The sequence below is a fragment of the Microtus pennsylvanicus genome, chromosome 9 (genome assembly GCF_037038515.1).
Source record: "Microtus pennsylvanicus isolate mMicPen1 chromosome 9, mMicPen1.hap1, whole genome shotgun sequence".
NCBI classification, from domain to species: domain Eukaryota; kingdom Metazoa; phylum Chordata; class Mammalia; order Rodentia; family Cricetidae; genus Microtus; species Microtus pennsylvanicus.
Window position 1 is genome coordinate 47,476,191 of NC_134587.1, and position 21,558 is coordinate 47,497,748.

At 54.4% G+C, this 21,558-nt stretch overlaps 1 protein-coding gene across 1 annotated transcript in view; it reads left to right on the forward strand.

Annotated features, from left to right (window-relative positions):
- Positions 1 to 21,392, forward strand: part of Niban2 (niban apoptosis regulator 2) — a 51,527-nt gene extending 30,135 nt beyond the window's left edge. Inside the window, exons 2-14 of the mRNA XM_075985895.1 lie at positions 707 to 837; positions 6,391 to 6,519; positions 8,027 to 8,132; positions 9,196 to 9,363; positions 14,839 to 14,954; positions 15,270 to 15,374; positions 15,469 to 15,631; positions 17,111 to 17,298; positions 18,226 to 18,381; positions 18,736 to 18,852; positions 18,956 to 19,063; positions 19,147 to 19,258; positions 19,566 to 21,392. Of these exons, the coding sequence (XP_075842010.1) occupies positions 707 to 837; positions 6,391 to 6,519; positions 8,027 to 8,132; positions 9,196 to 9,363; positions 14,839 to 14,954; positions 15,270 to 15,374; positions 15,469 to 15,631; positions 17,111 to 17,298; positions 18,226 to 18,381; positions 18,736 to 18,852; positions 18,956 to 19,063; positions 19,147 to 19,258; positions 19,566 to 20,164 (2,198 nt within the window). The 3' untranslated portion in view covers positions 20,165 to 21,392. The remainder of the gene's footprint in view (positions 1 to 706; positions 838 to 6,390; positions 6,520 to 8,026; positions 8,133 to 9,195; positions 9,364 to 14,838; positions 14,955 to 15,269; positions 15,375 to 15,468; positions 15,632 to 17,110; positions 17,299 to 18,225; positions 18,382 to 18,735; positions 18,853 to 18,955; positions 19,064 to 19,146; positions 19,259 to 19,565) is intronic.
- Positions 21,393 to 21,558: the final 166 nt, after the last annotated feature.

Sequence of the window (21,558 nt, forward strand, 5' to 3'; positions counted from 1 at the left end):
ATAGGAAGTATTCTTTATTTTTTCTTTTCAAATGAACATGTATGTCTTTGTGAGGGTGTCTGGTCCCCTGGAACTGGAGGTACAGACAGTCGTGAGCTGCCTTGTGGGTGCTGGGAATTGAACCCGGGTCCTTTGGAAGAGCAGTCTGTGCCCTTAGCGTCAGAGCCATCTCTGCAGCCCCAGGAATCATTCTTGCTCAGAGACTGTTCAGCGTATGAGACTATCACTTTCCAACAGTCTTCACAGGGTCTCCCAGTGACTTCGCCATAGCCTGGCTTTTTTCTGTCTTGGGTAGACTGGTTTATGCTGGTCAGTCCCACCACTGCATAGTTAGCTGGTGCTCTCTCGCATGCACAGTGTCCTAGGTGCGAGCAAGGCATCAAAAGGAGCGTGCAGCCCCCTAAGGGATCCCAGGCTGTCTCACTCGGTACCCGTCACTGGTGAGGCCAAGCCTCTCACAGGCCTGTTAGGTGTGGCTTACTTTCTCTCTGTGTGGCCACTGACCAACTTCCTGTCGGGAGCGGGTAGCCACCTTGTGCACACGGCTCACGACCAAAGCCCTGGCCTAGCATGTGAGGGGCTACGGTGGCCAGCCTTAGTCAAAGGGCATCTGTGCTTTGCATGAACAGTTCTTCATGGCGACTTGGCAGGCTTGATTCCCTAGGTGTCCACGGTGACCTGCCACTCATGCGTGCTTCCCTTTCAGAGAAAACCGAGAAGATCCTGAGAGAGTTCCTCCGTTTCTATGAAGACCAATATGGCGTCTCCCTCTTCAACAGCATGCGCCATGAGATCGAGGGCACCGGGCCACCGCAGGCGCAGCTGCTCTGGCGCAAGGTGAGAGGCACGGAGAGGGTGCAGCCTGGGCTCTGTCACCCCTCCTCCTATGAGGCCTTTGATGTGACTTTTCTGGGCCTTAGTTTCCCTTTGTTGCTGGGCTGGTCTCTAAGGGCGCTTCACTGACTGAGGTAACCTCCCCCCCACTGCCAGTGCAACCTGTCCCCCCCACTGCCAGTGCAACCTGTTCTACCCCCCACTGCCAGTGCAACCTGTTCTACCCCCCACTGCCAGTGCAACCTGTTCTACCCCCCACTGCCAGTGCAACCTGTCCCCCCCACTGCCAGTGCAACCTGTTCTCACCCTCCCACTGCCAGTGCAACCTGTCCCCTCCACTGCCAGTGCAACCTGTTCTCACCCTCCCACTGCCAGTGCAACCTGTCCCCTCCACTGCCAGTGCAACCTGTCCCCTCCACTGCCAGTGCAACCTGTCCCCTCCACTGCCAGTGCAACCTGTTCTCACCCTCCCACTGCCAGTGCAACCTGTCCCCTCCACTGCCAGTGCAACCTGTTCTCACCCTCCCACTGCCAGTGCAACCTGTTCTCACCCTCCCACTGCCAGTGCAACCTGTTCTCACCCTCCCACTGCCAGTGCAACCTGTCCCCCCCACTGCCAGTGCAACCTGTTCTCACCCCCCCACTGCCAGTGCAACCTGTCCCCCCCACTGCCAGTGCAACCTGTTCTCACCCCCCCACTGCCAGTGCAACCTGTCCCCTCCATTGCCAGTGCAACCTGTTCTCACCCTCCCACTGCCAGTGCAACCTGTTCTCACCCTCCCACTGCCAGTGCAACCTGTCCCCTCCATTGCCAGTGCAACCTGTTCTCACCCTCCCACTGCCAGTGCAACCTGTTCTCACCCTCCCACTGCCAGTGCAACCTGTCCCCTCCACTGCCAGTGCAACCTGTCCCCTCCACTGCCAGTGCAACTTGTTCTCACCCTCCCACTGCCAGTGCAACCTGTCCCCTCCACTGCCAGTGCAACCTGTCCCCTCCACTGCCAGTGCAACCTGTTCTCACCCTCCCACTGCCAGTGCAACCTGTTCTCACCCTCCCACTGCCAGTGCAACCTGTCCCCCCCACTGCCAGTGCAACCTGTCCCCTCCACTGCCAGTGCAACTTGTTCTCACCCTCCCACTGCCAGTGCAACCTGTTCCCCCTCCATTGCCAGTGCAACCTGTTCCCCCTCCATTGCCAGTGCAACCTGTTCTCACCCTCCCACTGCCAGTGCAACCTGTCCCCTCCACTGCCAGTGCAACCTGTCCCCTCCACTGCCAGTGCAACCTGTTCTACCCCCCCACTGCCAGTGCAACCTGTTCCCCCTCCATTGCCAGTGCAGCCTGTTCCCCCTCCATTGCCAGTGCAACCTGTCCCCCCACTGCCAGTGCAACCTGTTCTCCCCCCTCCACTGCCAGTGCAACCTGTCCCCCCACTGCCAGTGCAACCTGTTCTCCCCCCTCCACTGCCAGTGCAACCTGTCCCCCCACTGCCAGTGCAACTTGTTCTCACCCTGTCACTGCCAGTGCAACCTGTTCTACCCCCCCACCCCGCGCCAGTGCAACCTCTCCATTGTCACAGCTGCATTCCTTAGCCTTTTTAAAATTACCTATACAGTGTTCTGCCTGCATGTACCCCTGCATGCCAGAAGAGGGCACCAGGTCTTATTATTATAAATGGCTGTGAGCCACCATGTGGGTACTGGGAATTGAACTCAGGACCTCTGGAAGAGCTGCCAGTGCTCTTAACCACTGAGCCATCTCTCCCACCCCATTCTGCAGTCTTGATAGCTCAGGTTACTCCCCTTTAGAGAGAAATGTGGCAAAGCCTCTCTGGTCTTGCTTCCTCCCCTCCATACCCTCCATAGTGGAAGCGGCAAGGTCCCCACTCCACAGATCACAGATCCATTAACACTGCCCCAGCCACAGGCCCTAGGTTCCCTCCCGTAGGACTTGTCATTCATTATCCTATTACTAGCATTAGAATTGGGTTCCCTGAGGAAGCTTCCTGGCCCTATCCTGGGGAGTCAGTGTGGTCTGCAGTGGGGACCCTGTGATCGGCTTGGGGGTGACGGGGCTGGGTGAGATCAGGTAGGAAACAGTTGGTTTGGCTGCTGAGTTACCCAGCTTGAGGCAGAGCCTAGCTATGTGGCTGGGATGCTACCCCAGGATTCTTTGAAGGGAAGTCTTTGCTTTGACTGGATTTGGATTTTCCTGGTTCCGAACCCCAAATAATGACATGGAAACTTCTTATAAATTATGAAAACTTGGCCTTAGGCTCTTTCCAACTAGCTCCTATAACTTAAATAAACCTGTTTCTATTCATCTACATTTTGCCACATGGTTTGGTTACCTCTCCTCTATACTGTACATCCAACTTCTTCAATGTCTCACTGGCGTCCTGGCATTCCTGGGAACTCATCCAGAGTTCCTCTCTCTGTCCGGAAGTCCCGCCTATTCCTCTCCTGCCCAGGATTGGCCATTCAGCTCTTTATTAAACTAATTGGAAGGTGTCTTGGCAGAGATAAAGCTTCACAGTGCACAGAAAGATTATCCCATAATAGAAGACTCTGCTGACTGCAGAGTCAGGTGCTAAAGTCTACATGCTAGGTCTACATGCTATCTACATGCTAAATCTGCATGCTTTGGCTGTAAGTAGAGCTCACGTGACAGTGAATAGCTATTTACAGTACAGTGGATGTCGACTCCTGAGTCTTGGCTGATCTGGAGAAGGCTGTTCCCTCCCCTGAGTGCTGGGGAGGAGTTGGCTGTAAGAAGGGGCAGACAGACAGAGGGAATCGGGATGTACGAAATTCCAAGTTTAGCTCAGAGTACCTGGGCTGGGCCCAGGAGGCAGAGTGCACCCAGGACCCTTTCTCCCCACCTGCAGCCTGCCCTGGGAGGAGAAAAAGGGCAGCTGCTTGACATGTGTCAGGATGTGGACTGGTCTTGGCTCTGGCAGGTGTGCACCTGCACCTGTGTGGCAGGAAAGGGAAACTTGAATTCAGCCCAGGTGAGCAGGGCCTAAACTACTTTATCTAGAGTGCAAGGTCACAGGCGAGTCCAGCGTGGTGACACAGGCCTGTAACCCCAGTGTTTGCGAAGCTGAGGTATGAGCCAGCCTAGGCTACTGTGCGGTAAGCAGCAGGTCAAAGAGGGCTGTATCCTAGGACCCTGTCTCAAAACAAAAACAAAAGCAAACTCAGACGAAAGGTGCAGGCAGCGCTGTTCTCGAGAGCCCAGGGTGAGCGGGGCTGATGCTGTGGTAAGCTTTTCTCTGTGTGTCTGGCTGTTCACACTCACAGAGCCGTGTCTCACTGCAGGGCAAACAGAACACGTTCACAGTCCCCGATTGCCAGTGGCTTTCTTTGATGGCTCGTGGAACTGACTGCCACGTGAAGTCGTGACGATAACAGAAGGGAAATAGCATTAGTCACCAGACTAATCACAGTCATTTTCTAAAGAAGCAATCATTGCAGTCATAAGAGCAGATGGGTCAGGGCGAGGCGCCGGACCTGTGACCCCAGCACTCAGGAGCTGAAACAGGAGCAGCAGGTGCTCAAGGCCAATCTGGGGTACATACACCCCAGTAATCAAACAAAGTAATCAATAGTTGTTTGGTGGTGAGGAACCTCACCCCCCTTCCTGCTCTGAGGGTCGCTGGGGCAGAGGGACTGGGGAGCCACTTCGCTGGCTCTGGTGATAGGTGGCAAGGCTGACTTCTGTTGGTAGGATCTGGAATGTTGTATCTTCCTGTGGGCCTTTTGCTCAAATCAGGACTCTGCCATTTGAGAAAACCTAATTTTTTCTATTGAGATAGGGTTTCATGTAGCCCAGGCTAGCTTCAGATTCCAGCTGTAACTAAGGATGACCTTGAGCTTCTGGTCCCCTGCCTTCTGCCTTCCTCTTGAATCTGGGGTTAGAGGCTTTCTTCCTCAGTTTACCTTCTTTTTTTCCGAGACAGGGTTTCTCTAGCTTTGGAGCCTGACCTGGAACTCTCTTGTAGACCAGGCTAACCTCAGACTCACAGAGATCCTCCTGCCTCTGCTCCTCCCGAGTGCTGGGATTAAACGTGTGCGCCACCACTGCCAGGCCTCAGTTTACCTTCTTAAAACAAAATCTAACCCAGCAGCCAGGCAGCCTCAGTGAGATGTCCCAAGATCCGGGGATGTGCTTGGTGATAGGGCGCAGAGCCTCCGTTCATGGCTCTGGCGCCTCTGCCCAGCTGACCCTCTGGGGCTGTTCTTAATCCCAGGGCCTTCCGGTTTTAGATACCCAGCTGAGGGTGTTAGGAAAACCCTGGCTTTTCTTCCTAGAAAAGACGGACGGATTGGAGGGCAGGGTTTCAGAAGTCTAAATATAGACCACCAAGTGGGGGCCAAAGTGGGGGAGGGGAGCAGACCCATTTTTTTCCTGTAAATATTTTCTTCTGGACAGGAAACTGGTCTCAGGTCCTATTGTTCGAGCACAATGGGCTCTCCTTTTAAGAGTGTAGCTTTCCCCCCACCCCAGGAGCGGGGAGCGGGGGAGCTAGGGAAAGGAGCCAGGGAAGAACACAGAAGGAGGGGCAAGAGGCCTGAGGGTGTAGGCACAAAGTCATAATTTCTCCCGTCGATACATATAATACTTGGTCTGTTTTGTAACTGGTACCACATTTATCACAGAATAAACAGAACTTGCCGAGAAATGGAGATCCCCAGGTCTCCCTGTGTCCCACAATGCATTGTAGCTTCTGTGCCTCCCTTCTTCCTTGATCTCTGTAGTCAGCTGGGTGAAGATACCCTGTCCCACATGCAAATGAGCCTAGAGGCCGGGAGGAGACTCCTGATGTGGCTGTGGCTGTGCTGGCTTCCGAGTGCTCTGCCTGAGCTGTCTGCCTGGTGCTGGCTGAGCGCTCCATTTACAGACGAGGGAACTAGATGCCGCAGCCATGCTCACCTCGTCTGAGCGCCTGCAGCCTACACAGGTCACCTGTTTGCCTGGACACTGGTCCAACATCTTTCCCCACCCACACCTGGCCCGCTGGCTGAGCTGGGACGTTCTCTGGATATAAGTTCAAGTCTTCATTGCTCTGAGGGGAATTGAGGCCTAGAGCTGGGCAGAGGTTTTGACCTATTGGTGTGTCCCCCGGCTGGGTGAATGCTGTGCCCTGGAGTAGAAGTAGTGGTGGATAGGGGAAGCAGCCTGCTCCCCAGTTCCTTCCCCCAGGTGGCTCCCCTGGATCGGAACAGAGTGGGAAACCCTAGGCCTGACCTGGCTCTGACTGAATGCCCAGGCTGGGTTCCTCTCATAACCCATTTGAACCCTGAGTGAGCTCCTACACTGCCCTGACCTCAGGCCTTTATCTGTGCAATGGATGTGGTGTAGCCTGGCCTGGGGGTCCTGATGAGGCCAGGGATTTGGTGGCAGCGGTGGTGGTGGTGGTGGTTTGTGTGTGTGTGTGTGTGTGTGTGTGTGTGTGTGTGTACGCGGTACCCTAAGAGGAGGCAAAATGCACGCATTGATGGCTGTTGGGACCCCTTGTTCCTTCTTGGCTTTACTCTTACTTCCCGCCCACAGGTGCCCCTGGATGAACGCATCATCTTCTCTGGGAACCTCTTCCAGTACCAGGAAGACAATAAGAAGTGGAGAAACCGCTTCAGCCTGGTGCCCCACAACTACGGGCTGGTGCTGTACGAGAACAAAGTGGTGAGTGCGGCAGGCTCCTGGCAGCTGTCACCTCCCCCTCTTCCTGCTTCTTACTCTGTGACCTCTGTCCTCAGCTCCTGACCCTGTGCCTTCCCCCTTCACATCTGCCACCTACTATCTCTCCACAGAATTCCCAGGGACAAAGCAAAATTTCTTTCTTTTTTTCTTTTTGTTTTTTCAAGACAGGGTTTCTCTGTAGCTTTAGAGCCTGTCCTGGAACTCACTCTGCAGACCAGGCTGGTCTCAAACTCACAGAGATCCGCCTGCCTCTGCCTCCCAAGTGCTGGGATTAAATTTTCCCAAAGCAAAATTTCTGAGCCTTCCATACTTCCCCAAACCTATTTGGCCTTGGGGCTCCTTCTCTCCGTGTCCTTTCACCCTCTGTTCAGGTGTCCACGTCGTAAACCCTTCTGGAAACCATCTTACCCTCTGGTCACTCCCAGGTCCCACCAAATCCCTCCTCACCACAGAGCCTGCCCTCTGCTTGCCTCAGTCTCCTTCATGGCTAGCCTTCTGACCTCTCCCAGGAGCCCCTCCTCCTTATGCATTATCACAGCTGCCATTCGCTGGACGGGGCTCCTGAATCCCCAATCTTCCTGCCCTGATGTGGGTCTGAGAAGAAATGGGGGCTGGCCGTGGCTTGTCTTTGCTTGGCCCTTGGGGGAAGTCCCACCTGGATATGTTACAGATTTTATTTCATCTGCCTAACTTCTCCAGCGCTGCCCCAAAGACAGGCCTGTCGGACCTGTTTCAGAGCAGATACGTCTGCCCCCTAGTGGCAGACAGCTGCTCGGCAGCCCTGACGTCTGGGCAATTGGGTCAGAATTGCTTCCCTTCCCATTGCTGTAAGGAAGGCTGGGCACCCACCTAACTCTCCTTTGGAACATTGCGGTGCTTAGAACCTAGAAATTTGGGGTGAGCCGTTCGAGGTAACATCAAAGACCTTGGGTTCTGGGGACAGCGCTGGTTCAGAGCCAACACCTACTTCCCATCCGTGTGAATGGAAGATGAGCCGCTTCTTGTGTCATGAGAGCATCCTGTGAAATGAAGCATGCGGTGTCCCCAGCACAGTGTCTAATACGTAACAGACCATCATAGACTCGCTGATCACAGAGGCAGCGGTGGCAGCCATCAGAGCAGCCGCTCCCATAACGAAACTTACATGCTAGGAATTGTGTTGAGCATTTTGTGTGGATGTTTCCCCTCCCTCCGTGCCCAGCTCCTGAGGTCAGGGCCCTGAGCTGGATCTTGTTACTACGCCACTCCACCTCCAATAATGAAACAGTCAATCTCCATCCCCTCCGTCATGTGGACTAAACTCGGTCACTGGAGCTTGCCAGGCAAACACTCCACATGAGGCTGCATTCCATCCGGGTCAGTCGCTTCTAGTTCTCCCCTCCACCACCTCGGACAGGTAGCTGAGTAGTCCCTGCAGCTGGCTGGAAATGGGAGTTTGTGCTTGGCCACGTTAGTAACCTCGAGGCTCCATTTCTCTTGCCCTCTTCAGGCCTATGAGCGGCAGATGCCCCCCAGAGCCATCATCAACAGCGCGGGCTACAAAGTCCTCACCTCTGTAGACCAGTATCTGGAGCTGGTTGGCAGTTCCCTACCAGGTAAAGGACCAGTGGTCCAGCCCTACTGTCCTGCATGGGCCTAAGGATTGGCCAGGGAAGGGGATGACCCTCAGCCCATTGCTCGGACTCCATTCTGCAGGGCAGACAATGGGGCCTAGAATGTCTGCAGGTCTCTTGAACAAACTGAGCCCTCAAAGGGGAGACTCCAAAGGCCTGTGAGGTGGAGTTTGCCCTGGGTTGTGTATGGATTGGGTCTGGACACTGATTCATGTGGGCCCTCAGCCAGTTTGCCTCTGCCAAAGCCACATGCACCAGAGTTCCGGTGGAGGCCTTTTCCACCTCCCTAAGGCCATGGTTGTCTCTGGGAAGATGATGGTGACCCTGCCATGGCTGCCAAGGATTTCTGAGGCTTTGTCTTAAACCTCCTCATTCTACTCAGCCTGGTGAAGCTTCTGGAGTCTTACACAGGCCCCACCTAGGATGTGAGACTTGGGACTGAAACCTGTGTAGTGGTGGATGCTGGATAGTAGTCCATTTCCTGGGCTCCATGACTGACTCGCGATCCTTTTGTTGGGTCCATCCCCTCTGATGCCAGGGTTTTCAGCACCAATTGACCCCTGGTGCTGAGAGCATCTCGGGTGTGGCCCTGTAAACAGCCATCCAGAGCTGGACCACAGGCAACTGTTATTCTTATATATCACTAACACAGTGGTGAGCCCGGGACCTGTTGTCTTGCTGGACCAAAATATCCATGAGGGCCAAGAGATAGAGAAAAATTCCTGTTTGTTTTGTTTGCCCACACGCCTCCCTCCTTCCCTGGATATTGAAACCGCAAGTTTGGCCTCTGCTGTTGAAATTTGAAGGGAAACCCAAGATTGTAATGAACTAGAGGCCTGACCCTGTCACAGAGCCTTACGGATGATCAAGGTGGGCGTGACCCATTTCCAGTTCTAGAAAGAGGGGTCACACGGTGCCAGCTTTCTCAGTTACTGTAGCTGAGCCCTGGAGGTCAAGACGAAGGCCAGCTGCTTCCTGATGACGCACTGTCCCCAGGACAGGACAGCCTTCTCTAGGCCTGAGTCTCATAGCTATGTTTTCACAGGGACCACATCGAAGTCGGGATCCACCCCCATCCTTAAGTGCCCCACGCAGTTCCCGCTCATCCTGTGGCATCCCTATGCCCGTCACTATTACTTCTGCATGATGACAGAAGCTGAACAGGACAAGTGGCAGGCGGTGCTTCAGGACTGCGTCCGACACTGCAACAATGGTGAGATGCCAGGAGGCGGCTGCACTTACTAATGTGCTGAATGGCGACACCCAGTGGTTGTGTGTGGTATGGCAACCCTGCTCTACGATCTGCTCTCACTTCCCTTCTGAGGTTGTAAGAAACTTTTGATTACCACTCTTAATCTTTCTCCTTGATGAAAACACTTCTGTGTTGCCAAGGCAACATTAGAAAATTGTTCTCCAAAGACTGTGCTTGATGAGCCCTGGACCCCCAATTCCAAAATCATCTTGATTTTGCCACTTTCTAGCAATGTGATGCTAGGAGACTTTGTAGCTATTCGTGTTGTTACAAACATACCCTGCAAAGGCAACTTAAAGGGAAAAGGGTTACTTTGTCTCACAGTTCAAGGGTGCACATAGTCCATTATGGTGGCAGGAGTGTGGCAGCATCCAGAGTCAGAAAGCAGAGGACGATGGAGGCCGCTATCTCTCCCTTTCTCCTTTTTATTCAGTCTGGGACCCATGGCACCCATGGAGTGTCACCTGTATGTAGGGTGAATCTTCCACCTCAGGGCAATCTAGAAACTTCCTCACAGACGTGTCTAGAGCTTTGTTTCCACGGTGATTCTGAGTTGACAAGATTAACTCTCAAGGAGACTAATTTCTTTTTTGAGTTCTATGTAAAATGGTGGTAGGATCCCTTGTGTATTTGGGGGAACTGTGGGATTCATGGCATGAGTCTACTTCATGCTTGCTAAAGACATTTCTTATACCTGAGTGTAATGGTTTCTGGAGAATCCCTGTGAATTTGAGGCCAGCCTGGGCTACATAGTGATTCTAGGATAGCCTGGGCTACAGTGATCTTGTCACACCACACACCAAAATATTTCTTTTTGTTTGTTTGTTTTTTGTTTTTATTTTTGTTTTGTTTCTCAAGACAGGGTTTCTTTGTATAACAGTCCTGGCTGTCCTGTAACTCACACTGTAGATCAGGCTGGCCTCGAACTCACTGAGATCCGCCTGCCTCTGCCTCCCAAGTGTTGGGATTAAAGTTGCTCATTGCCACTGCCTGGCCCCAAAATATTTCTTATGATATAATTTCCTCCTTTACACATGGTAGTCTATAAAAGTCCCTCCCTCCCTCTTTCCCTCCTCCCTCCATCTCTCATTTGTAAACTCATGATTTGACTCTTCAGCTCACTCAAGTATTTGACAAACATCTACGGCATCTACTCTGAGCTTATAGAAAGGAGCGAGGCATGCACCTTGCCCACAGCCAGCCAGCTATGTGATAGACAGATGTGCCACAGGTGAGCTACCAGGGTGGTTGGTGTTCTCTGTGCTGGGTGCTGGCTGGGAGCCACCCAGGAGCCTGTGTGTGTTGGAGGAGGTGCTGTCCTGTGGCTAGGGAGGAGGTAATAACGCAGGCCCTGGGTGGGGAAGGATTCCCTGTAAAGAGGCTGCGGCCCCCATAAAGGATGACTCGGAATGGGGACAGTACTGTGTGTGTGTGTGTGTGTGTGTTTGTGTGTGTGTGTGTTTGTGTGTGTGTGTGTGTGACAAAGTGAGGCTGAGGTGGCTCTGAGGCTAGGTCTGGACGATCCTAGAGGGTCCTGAGGAATTAATTCTAAAGGCTTAGGGTTGTCCACTGTGCAAAGTGTGGAATATCTTTCTGCCCCTGGAGAAGGACTAGCCCTGACCTGGTGTTGTGCTCCCTGAGGCAGAGAAGGAATAGCCCTGGCTTGGTGATGTGCTCCCAGAGGCAGAGGGAAGCCTAAAGCCTCTCTCACCCTTGTTCTCAGACACAGCTTCAGAACCTGATGGCAAGGGATGCCTTCGGGCACCTGGCTGAACCCAGCTCACCCCACCTCCCTTGAGAGGCCTCCACCCTCCTGGAGTCTGTCAGATGGGAGGGAACCAGGTCTTCAGCCAGGCCAAGCCCCACCAACTGGGCTGGCCCTGCCCTGCTGCCCACAAAGGGGCTTTGTTCCTAGGTCTCTGGGGCTGTGTCTCTGGCTCAGGATCTGGCTGCCTGGCATAGGGCATCCTCCATCCTCACCCATTGCTGGCCCAGGAGCCCTCTGCAGGTTCCCAGGGCTTTTGACTTACCTGCTATAACAGAGTAGGGGACCCCAGGTCAGGTAGGAGAAGGATGAGGGCAAGGGTAGGGAGGAGTCTCTGTTCAGTTCCCTGGGGTATCATACAGTAGGAAATGGGGTACTGGGGAAGGAAGGAGCTGGTTCAGATAGAGCTGTGAACCTCCACACAGCAAGCATTCAGCTGGAAAGTCTTGGGTGTTGTGGTCTGGAGAGGAGGTACCTAAGAGCTGTGACAGAAAGCCCTACCCCAGTCCAACTCTCTTGTCCCTGTAGGAGCTGACAAGGCTAGTTCCAGACATGGCCCTTCCCTCCACCCCAGGCTGTGAGAAAGTTCTCTGCTTCCTCCCTTGTTGAGACTGGGCCTGGAATTTGTGGGGCCTGGAATTGCTCATTCCTGGCTCTGCCAGGAAATGGGGGTGGATGGGTGGGGGAAGGACGCCAAGCTGGGTGGCTGCCAGCCTGGCTAGGGCCCCCTTCACATCCTGCATTCCTGGAGCAGTGGGGGGTGGGGGGGGGCAGGAGGCAGCTGGGGCACTGACTTCAGTCCTCCTGGGCCTGGTGTCCATGTCCTGCTCAGGCTGATTAGACCAAGGCGGTCCTGGGTTCCAGCCCTGATTTAAGTCCCAACCCATCCTCCACTTCTCAGTCTTGCTATGTAGCCTGTGCTGGCCTCGAACTTGCTGTGATCCTTCTGCCTTGATCCCCCCCACAGTGTTGGAATGTGGGGATATGTCTGTCTATGTGTGTGTCTTTTTGTGTCTGTATGTGTACACACGCACATATCACCACCACATGCAAACATGCACACATAGCTGGAACCTCAGTTTCTCTGAAGCTAAGAGCAGCCCCCGCCCTGCCCTATTCTCCCGTCTTTGAGGGTTAAATGAGCGGATGCGTGTGAAGTCTCAACCCAGAACTGGGTGGCTCACACACAGAGATTCACTTTTCTCCTAGTTCTGAGGTCAGAGAACCGGGCGGTCAGTGTCAGCAGGGGGTTTGGTCCTCTGTTGAGCACACAATTTTTTTTTTTGAGACAGGGTCTTGCTCAGGCTAGCCCCAAACTTCTAGGCTTGAAATGGTCATTCTGCCACAGATCTCTAAGTTCAAGGCCTGCCAGCTAGGACTGCACAGTGAGACTCCTGTCCAGCAAACAACACAGGGCAGGGGCGACAGCTCTCTTGAGGGCTTGAGTTTGGCTCCTGACACCCATGTAAGCCTGCTGTAGCACCATGCATCTGTACCCAGTCCTGGAGGGGACACAGCAGCCGTAGGCTGTTCAGTCAGTCTTGCTGAAATGTATTCCAAGTTCAGTGAGAGACTGTTTCAAAAAAATAAGTTGGAGGGACCAAGATGCAGTGGTTAAGAGCACTGACCACCTTCCAGAGGACCTGGGTTCCGGCTCAGTACCCGCACATGGCTCACATCCAGTTCCGGGTGCTCCGGCACCCTCTTCTGCCCTCCTTAGGCACTGCACAATCATGGACACAGACATACATGCAGGCAGAATACCCATACACATAAAATAAATTAAATTAAAAGTAAGAAGATGGAGAGTGATAGAAGACAATTCATTCTGACCTTTGGCATCAGCGTGCACATGTATGGAAGAGTAAATGTGCGTATGTGCACACACTAAAAAAGAAGAAATTTCCCTTTTTTATGAAGATGCCAGTCCACTGAGATCTGAGCTCAGCCTAACCTCTCAGTTAAGCTTGCTCTTAGGAGAGAGAAGTTGTCACAAACACAGCCCCATTCTGAGGCGCGTTGCCCGGTGATCACAGTGGACACTGGCCAGACTCATGAGCCCAGAGGGGCTGACTCTAAACCTGCTTAGGTTGCTGGCTGGATGTGCAGAAGAGAGAAGGTCTTTAGGGAGGAGCCTCCTGCTGTTGCGCCCTGGCTGCTGCCCACTTTCTCTACCTGGAACGCCCTTGCGCAACACACCTTTGCTACATGCAGAATGGAAATTCCTAGACCCGGGAGAGGCTGCGATTTGTGCATTGCCAGATTTTTCCAGACAAAACTTGGGCTCTAAGAGACTGTGTCCTCCTGACAGCCTTGCTGGGGGTTCTTTCCAGGCCTACCTGGGTCACCCTGGCTTGGGTACCACCTCTGCTGAAGCCCCCTTCTTTGCCTGCAGCCTGACCCTGAGTCCCTGAATGGGTGCCGTCGGCTCTGAGTTTCCATGCCTGTGGTAGAACCCCCTCTGGCTCTCACAGACTGTGGGCGGCTGGCTGTGGGAAGGGAGGGGCTTTTTTGTGGGGTGACTCAGCCTGTTGTCACTGCAGTGGGCGCTGGGGTTTGTGTGCACAGGCTGTCACTTCCCCTTCTTGGGCTCTGGGGACATTGTGGTCAGAGGCACGTGGCTAGGTTTGGTGTATTAACCACGGTCTGTCCCTACTCGGATTTGGTCACTTCCTGCATCTTGTTTCCTCGGCACTGGTCTGGGGTCCATGCTGTGTACATTAACTCGCTTGTCCCGTGACACAAGCCACCGTCACCACAGCAACAATGAGCATAGTGGTTTTTCCTAGTTGTTAGCGGTGGTCACACTCCCATCTTACCCTCCCATCCTCCTCCTTTCCCACTCTAGGAATTGAACTCAGAGCCTGTGGATATGAGACAAGCACCTACCACTGAGCCGCATCGCCAGCCCTTTATTCAATGAAGTTTTAGCACCTGCACCTAGCGCCGATGGAGCCCACAAACAAGACAGACCTAGGGCTCTTCAGGGGCCGGGTGTGTGGCTCAGTGATACAATGCTTGCCTAACACACGCAGGGCCCTGAGTTCAATCTTCAGCACCTAAAAAAAAAAAAAACTACACGAAGTGTTATTTAGGAGGCCCTGGTGCCCCCTCTTGGTCTTCCCGTGTCTCGTTGTCTGTGCTCAGAGAGTCTCCAGCCCATGCAGGAGGCCGGGCTAGGGTCATTGTTCCCCTGAGAGGAAACTGAGGCTCTTTTGGGGTTCAGTGACATAAAGCACAGCCCAGAAAGCAGCCCATGGGTCAAATTCATCTCTGGCCTACTTCTGTAGCAGGGGGTGTTGACAGATACCAGCTCTGACTGTTTACAGGTTGGGTACTAGGTCCAGCACTGGGACAGAGGGTGTCTGGCCTGCACAGCTGGAAATGTTTACTGTCTGTCATGTCACCAGAGGGTGGGGCTCAGGTGTCTGACTTTCCCTGGCCCAGCTCGACCATTCATTGCTCTGACTGTTTTTCTCTGAGGTAGGGTTAATGACTGTGCCGGGCAGGGGTCGGGGCACAGGGCTGCCAGGCTGCTGCAGGGTGAGCCACCGCTGCTCTTGCTGTGTGTGCTCTAGATGGGGCGAGTGTGTGCTCTGAGTGGACGGGCTTGGCAGAGGGTCATTTGCTGACCTTCCATCTCCCCTCTCTCCGTCTCTTATTCTGGGTAGGGATCCCTGAGAACTCGAAGGTGGAGGGCCCCGCATTCACTGACGCCATCCGCATGTACCGCCAGTCCAAGGAGCAGTACGGCACCTGGGAGATGCTTTGTGGGAATGAGGTGCAGGTGAGGCCAGAGGGCTGCCTGGGGCCCCCGTGGGTAAGGCTGGTACCAGGAGTGGGGTTATGGGGAGCAACAGGTTTCGGAAGAGATGGCAAGATCAGATTTGGGTGAGTGAGAACCCCATAAATCTGACCCACAGACATTTGCATGTGCAGCAGAGGCCTGGGGCACATGCAGAGGCCCTGAGGTGGGCCACCCAAATTCAAGGGTGCTGTTGGGCAGAGGTGTGGAGGAGGCCCAGAGGAGGGCACAATCACAGAAAACACATCAGGAGGATAGGCATCAACCCCTACCTTGGCTCTTACCTCTTGGTCCTAGATCCTAAGCAACCTGGTGATGGAGGAGCTGGGCCCAGCGCTGAAGGCAGACCTCGGCCCACGACTGAAGGGAAAGCCCCAGGAGCGGCAGCGGCAGTGGATCCAGGTGTGTGGACCTGGGATGCCTGGCAGGGACGAGGGCACCAAGGAGTACGGCTGGCATTCTGCCCTCGGCCCTGACGTCTCTGCTGTCCTCACAGATCTCCGATGCCGTCTACCGCCTCGTGTTTGAGCAGGCCAAGGTGCACTTTGAGGCGGTACTGTCTAAGCTGCAGCTGGCCCGGCCAGCCATGGAGGCCGTCATCCGCACGGACATGGACCAGATCATCACCTCCAAGGAGCATCTGGCCAGCAAGATCCGGGGTAAGTGGCCAGAAGCCACTGTGCATGTGCTCACGCGGCTCCCCAGGGCCAGGCCAGCCTCTCTGGGGCAGGATCCATCACTGGTCTGTTCTGCTGAAGACTCAGAATCAAATCCAAGTCCCTCTGACTCCTGCAAATTCTTTTATAAGTTGATTTTTTTGTTGGTTTTTTACTTTTTTATGTTTTTGAGACAGTGTTTCTCTGTGTAGTCCTGTCTGTTCTGAAACTCACTATGTGGACTAATCTGGCTTCAAACTCAGAAACCCACCTGTCTCTGTCTCCCAGGCACTGGGATTAAAGGTGTGCATCACCACCCAGTGTAAGTTTAATTTCTTCAAATCTATATTTGATTCTGGGGGTGCTGGGACTTGAAACATGAGCTTTGTCCATGCTGGATAAGCACTCTGTCCCCAAGTGCAGTGTCAGGCTTTTTTTAAATGTTTGAGACAAAATCTTTGTTGTTGTTGTTTTGTTTTTGTTTTTGAAGACAGGGTTTCCTTGTGAAACAGCTTTAACTGTCCTGGAACTCACTCAGTAGACCAGAGTGGCCTCAAACTTACAGAGATCCACCTGCCTCTGTCTCCTTAGTGCTGGGATTAAAGGTGTGTGCCACCACCACCCGGCTGAGACAAAGTCTTGTAAGTTACCAAGGCTAGACTTGAATTTATGATCCTCCTGCCTCAGCTTCCCAAGTTCCTAGGATGACAAGCTTTTGACTCTAGCTCAGATTTTTGTGGAAATTTTTGTCTTTGAGGTCCAAGGCCTTTGTCTGTCTTTGGCCAGTGTGGACCACCTGTCACCTTGGAGATGCCTAACTCCCCCCGATCCCCGGGGATGCACACAGTACCAGCAGGCGGTGGCTTCCTGTGGTGACTGCAGACCAGCCACGGTCACTGGGAGTTTAGTGGGAGCTGATTGAGAGCTGACATTTGTGTGTGCAGCAAGTATTAGCTGGGCAGGAAGTGAGGTGACTTCAGAACACCCTCTGGTTGAGAATGCTGTGGTTCGAACATTCTGAAGAACTGGCTGTGAAGAGCCAGGCCTCCCTGCTCCCGGGTGGGTCACGAAGCTCATAGCATCCACCCAGGCACCTGTTTTGCAAAGCATTTTCTTTCATCTTCCTTCCTTCCTTCCCTCCCTCCCTCCCTCCCTCCCTCTTTTTTGTGAGACATAACCCAGGCTGGCCTTAAACTTGTAGCTTCAAATATGTAGCAGGGGATGGCCTTAAAGTTCTAATTCTGCCTCCATCTCTGGGGTGCTAGACATAAGACTTGCACCCAGGTTTGTTTCTCTGCTTTGATTTGTTGTCTTCACTGACTCCTCCCTGAGGTCACTGAGCTAGCTCATGTCACCAGCACGTGTAACACATCGGCTTTTCTGGTATCCGGGATGGGCTGTGCCTAGACTGGGATGGTGGGATGGGGGCGGATTGTGTCCCAGGTACTACCCACCATCAAAATCCTCTCCCTCCCCATACAGCCTTCATCCTCCCCAAGGCGGAGGTGTGTGTGAGGAACCATGTCCAGCCCTACATCCCGTCCATCCTAGAGGCCCTGATGGTGCCCACCAGCCAGGGCTTCACCGAGGTGCGGGATGTCTTCTTCAAAGACGTCACAGACATGAACCTCAATGTCATCAATGAGGGCGGCATTGACAAGCTGGGCGAGGTGAGAGTGGGCACAGGGTTGGCGTCCCCTCCCCAGACCATCGGCGGTGTGTCTCATGGTGGGCTGCCCTTTCTCTGCATCTGTGGAGACCAGAGGCAGAAGCCACAGGGCAAAGCTGTCCCATCCAACAGGGGGCTGGCGGCTAGAGGAAAGAGTGGGTATTTTTGCTCCTTACCATCAGCCTTTCTGAAGAAAGATGGTTGTTAAAGTATAAAAGAAATTGACAGTGAGGGACAGAGGAGGGAGGGGAAGGGAAGCTTCTGGTGTGAGCTGCATCAGTAACAAGTCACACCTCGCAGGTGAAGCAGGGTTTCTTTCTTTCTGGCCCTTTTGACTTCACTCTCGGGGTGAATATCTCTTGTTCGCTGCCTGTGTCTGGAATCTGTTGTGAACTTTAGCGTCCTCAAAGTTTGAGAGTCCCAGGCAGTAATAATCAGAAATTTGAGAACCTAGAAGGGCCTTAGAAATTTTAAAGAGGTTGGACAGTGGTGGTGCACACCTTTAATCCCAGCACTCTGGAGGCAGAGGCAGGCAGATCTCTGTGAGTTCGAGGCCGGCCTCATCTATAGGGCGAGTTCCAGGACAGGCTCAGCTACACAGAGAAACCCTGTCTTGAAAAACAGAAACCAAAACCAACCAACCAATCAACAAACAAACAGATGTACTGATTTGGGACCTGAAGACAGTGCTGCTCAGAGAGACTGGGTGTTTGCCCAAGGTTACCAGCATCTAGAGGGCTGAATGTCTTCTAGTGCCTGGGCTGTCCTCACCCCTCAACACTGATGGCTTCAGATTCCCCTCCCCTCTCTCCTGGGCCCTCCCAGGCAGATAGGCACAGTTTCCCGGAGGCCATCCCTGGGTAGCTGGTGCCAGCTGGTGTGGGTGTGTGGGGCCGTGCAGTTACTCATGTGGCCCTGTCCCCTGCAGTACATGGAGAAGCTGTCCCAGCTGGCGTACCACCCCCTGAAGATGCAGAGCTGTTATGAGAAGATGGAGCCACTACGGCTTGATGGGCTGCAGCAACGCTTTGATGTGTCTAGCACGTCTGTGTTCAAGCAGCGAGCCCAGATCCACATGCGAGAGGTGAGCTCCCACCAGCTCGCACTCCGCTAGCTGCCTTCCATGTCCCCCTCCACCACGAGAGGGAGGCCATCTCCCTGTCCTATGCTTCTCTGAGCCACCTCTCCTCCTGCTCACCTGGCTGGCGCTGGCTGGCTATTGGACCTCCTTAGGATCCACCCCTACAGCTTTCCTGGGATTTCTACACGCTTACGTAGACACCTGCATCTAGACACCCAGCGAGCATACCACATACAGACCATCCCTGATTGCTCAGTGGCAGCTGTGGGTGGGGAGACTGGCCCGTGGTGCGGGATGGGCTCTGCAGGGTCTCAGGGGCTCTGCAGGGTCTCACGAGCCCTGCTGTCTGCCTTGCAGCAAATGGACAATGCTGTGTACACCTTCGAAACCCTCCTGCACCAGGAGCTCGGGAAGGGGCCCACCAAGGAGGAGCTGTGCAAGTCCATCCAGCGAATCCTGGAGCGGGTGTTGAAGGTGAGCTTAGGCACACAGAGCGCTCTGGGCTTGGGTCAGACCCTCCCGCCAGCTAGTGGAGCCCTGACTGACCCAGGGTCCCTTCACGTGTCCGTCCCTGTAGAAATACGACTACGACAGCAGTTCTGTGCGTAAGAGATTCTTCCGGGAGGCGCTGCTGCAGATCACCATCCCCTTCCTGCTCAAGAAACTGGCTCCCACCTGCAAGTCGGTGAGTCCCAGCCTGCCCTAGCCCTTCGGGGACTGCTCAGCGGGATAAAGCCCTTGACGCAAGTCTACCTGCTTCCCTGACAGGAACTGCCACGCTTCCAGGAACTGATCTTTGAGGACTTCGCCAGGTTCATCTTGGTGGAGAACACTTATGAAGAGGTGGTGCTGCAGACAGTCATGAAGGACATCCTACAGGGTGAGTGGGCAGGGGCAGCCCAGAGGAGGCTTAGCTGGCATTAACTAAGGGGCATAGTGAGGCCCAAGACTCCAAGAGGAGGCTGGGTTGGACCACTGGCTTCTCTGTGCCTAGTTTCCTCTCTGGTTCCTGGCTTTGCTGTGGGTGTCAGTGAAGGGCTTGAGTCATAGCCCTGCAGCAGGGAGGCCTGGAGTGAGGCAGGGACCAGTCAGACCACGGTGGGGGTGAGGCAGGGACCAGTCAGACCACAGTGGGGGTGCGCTCTGGTGGTCCCTGCGCTAAGAGCCTCTCTCCTGTCGTCTTGCAGCGGTGAAGGAGGCCGCAGTGCAGCGCAAACACAACCTCTATCGAGACAGCATGGTTCTGCACAACAGTGACCCCAACCTGCACCTGCTGGCCGAGGGGGCACCCATTGACTGGGGCGAGCAGTATGGTGACAGCGGCGATGGCAGTGACAGTGGTGGCAGCCCCAGCCCCTGCCCCTCTGAAGCAGCCAACCTCACAGAAAAGCGCAGGCGTGCCAAGCAGGTGGTGTCCGTGGTCCAGGACGAGGAGTCAGAGCTGCCTTTTGAGGCTGGGTCTGAACCGCCTTCACCTGCATCCCCGGACAGTGTCGCTGAGCTCCGAGGCCTGCTGGCCCAGGATCTGCAGGCTGAGAGCCCCACACCAGCCAGCCCCCTTCTCAATGGGGCCCCTGTCCAAGAGAGCCCCCAGCCTGTGGCGGCCCTAGAGGCCTCCTCACCGCCAGCCTCGCCCCTCAGGCATCTCCCACCTGGAAAGGCTGTGGACATTGAGAGCCCTAAGCCCAGTGACCAGGAGACCGGGGAGCAGGTATCCAGCCCTGGTAGCCGCCCCCCCATCCACACCACCACTGAGGACAGTGCCGGGGTGCAGACAGAGTTCTAGGCGTGGCCTCCAGGCCTCTGTTGGGACACTGCACCGGGCCGCTTCTTCCTGGGCACTGTAGCCTCATCTCTGGGGAGGGGTACCCCAGCCTGTGCCTTGTGGGGGAGATGGCTGGGGTGGTGTGGCACCTTCAGGGGTCAGGCTTACCCAAGTCACTTTATGGGGTTCAGCACACCTGTTACTGCCCCATTTTCTGTGGGCTGGTCTCCCATGCTCGGTCTGATTGGGAGGGCTTCCTCTGTGCAAGGGGCTGGGGAGCCCTCGTGCTGCCGTTTCCCTCGTGGTGGTTCTGTCTTCGGATGGAGGTGACTGAAAGCGCTGGGGCTGTTGCTCAAGTCTAGGAAGCTGGCAATCACTGTCACCTCACTCTGGGCTCGTGGCACCAAGGTGGCAGGAAGAGGTGGGGGCCCAGTCTCTGTCCTGCCCCCTCCAAGACTAGACTGAGGGTCACTGGCCTCACTCTGCTGGCTACTGCTGTGGAAGGGTGGGGTCTGCAAGGGACCCGTGATGGAGTGAGAAAGGCCAGAATGTGGTAGTCTGTGCAGGGGAAGTGTCCTGAGGGGAGGTTGGGAGCTTGGACGTGTCTGGTTGAGGCCAGGATGGCAAAGCGAAGAAGGTAACTGAAAGCTGGGGTATCTTGGGTGCCCGCTGCTCCTGTCCATCTGCCTGGCTCCCCACCCCCACTTTGGCAGGGCCTGGATGTGGGCTGTTATTGCCCAGCTCTTCCGAGGTACACCCTACCCGCCAGGAAGCTGGAGGGGCTCCTGAGGGACATTGAAGGCCATGGCTTTCTGAGACTGTTGAAGACCACGCTTGGTCTCCAAGTCCAACTCTAACGCTGACAATTGTCACCTAACCCTGACAATTTCAGACCCCTCTTCCAATGTCCTTGTGAACCATTTGGGTTTCTCTCCTCTTCGTCATTAGTCCAAACAGAGATGACTCTGATATGTGACCCCACCCTGGGCCTCCCCAGACTCTGACATTGCCTCCTCAAGGGCTCCTCCCAGACGTTTTTTGTTCAATGGACTTGCTCCCCAAGAATAGGCCCAGGACCCACAGGCTGCAGCCGGTGCACAGGGACACCCCAGCCCCACTCGATCGTGTCACTAATTTCTTCCGATGCTCTCTTGTGCCTTGGGTTTCCATCGCCCTTCCGAATATGGTTGGTATGGAGAATCTATGCAAAGTACGTAAGCCTCTGCTCATCAATAAAGCTTTATTTAAAGCTCGTCTCCTGTGCTGTTGGGGTCCAGGAGACCTGGGCCGAGGGTGTCTGGGGACCTCATTCATCTCAGCTTTCTTGGACTCATGAGCTAGTATGTCCGTTTGTATGTGTAGGTGTGAACTCACATGTGTGTGCAGAAGAATCTTAGGTGTTTTGAGTCGAGGCC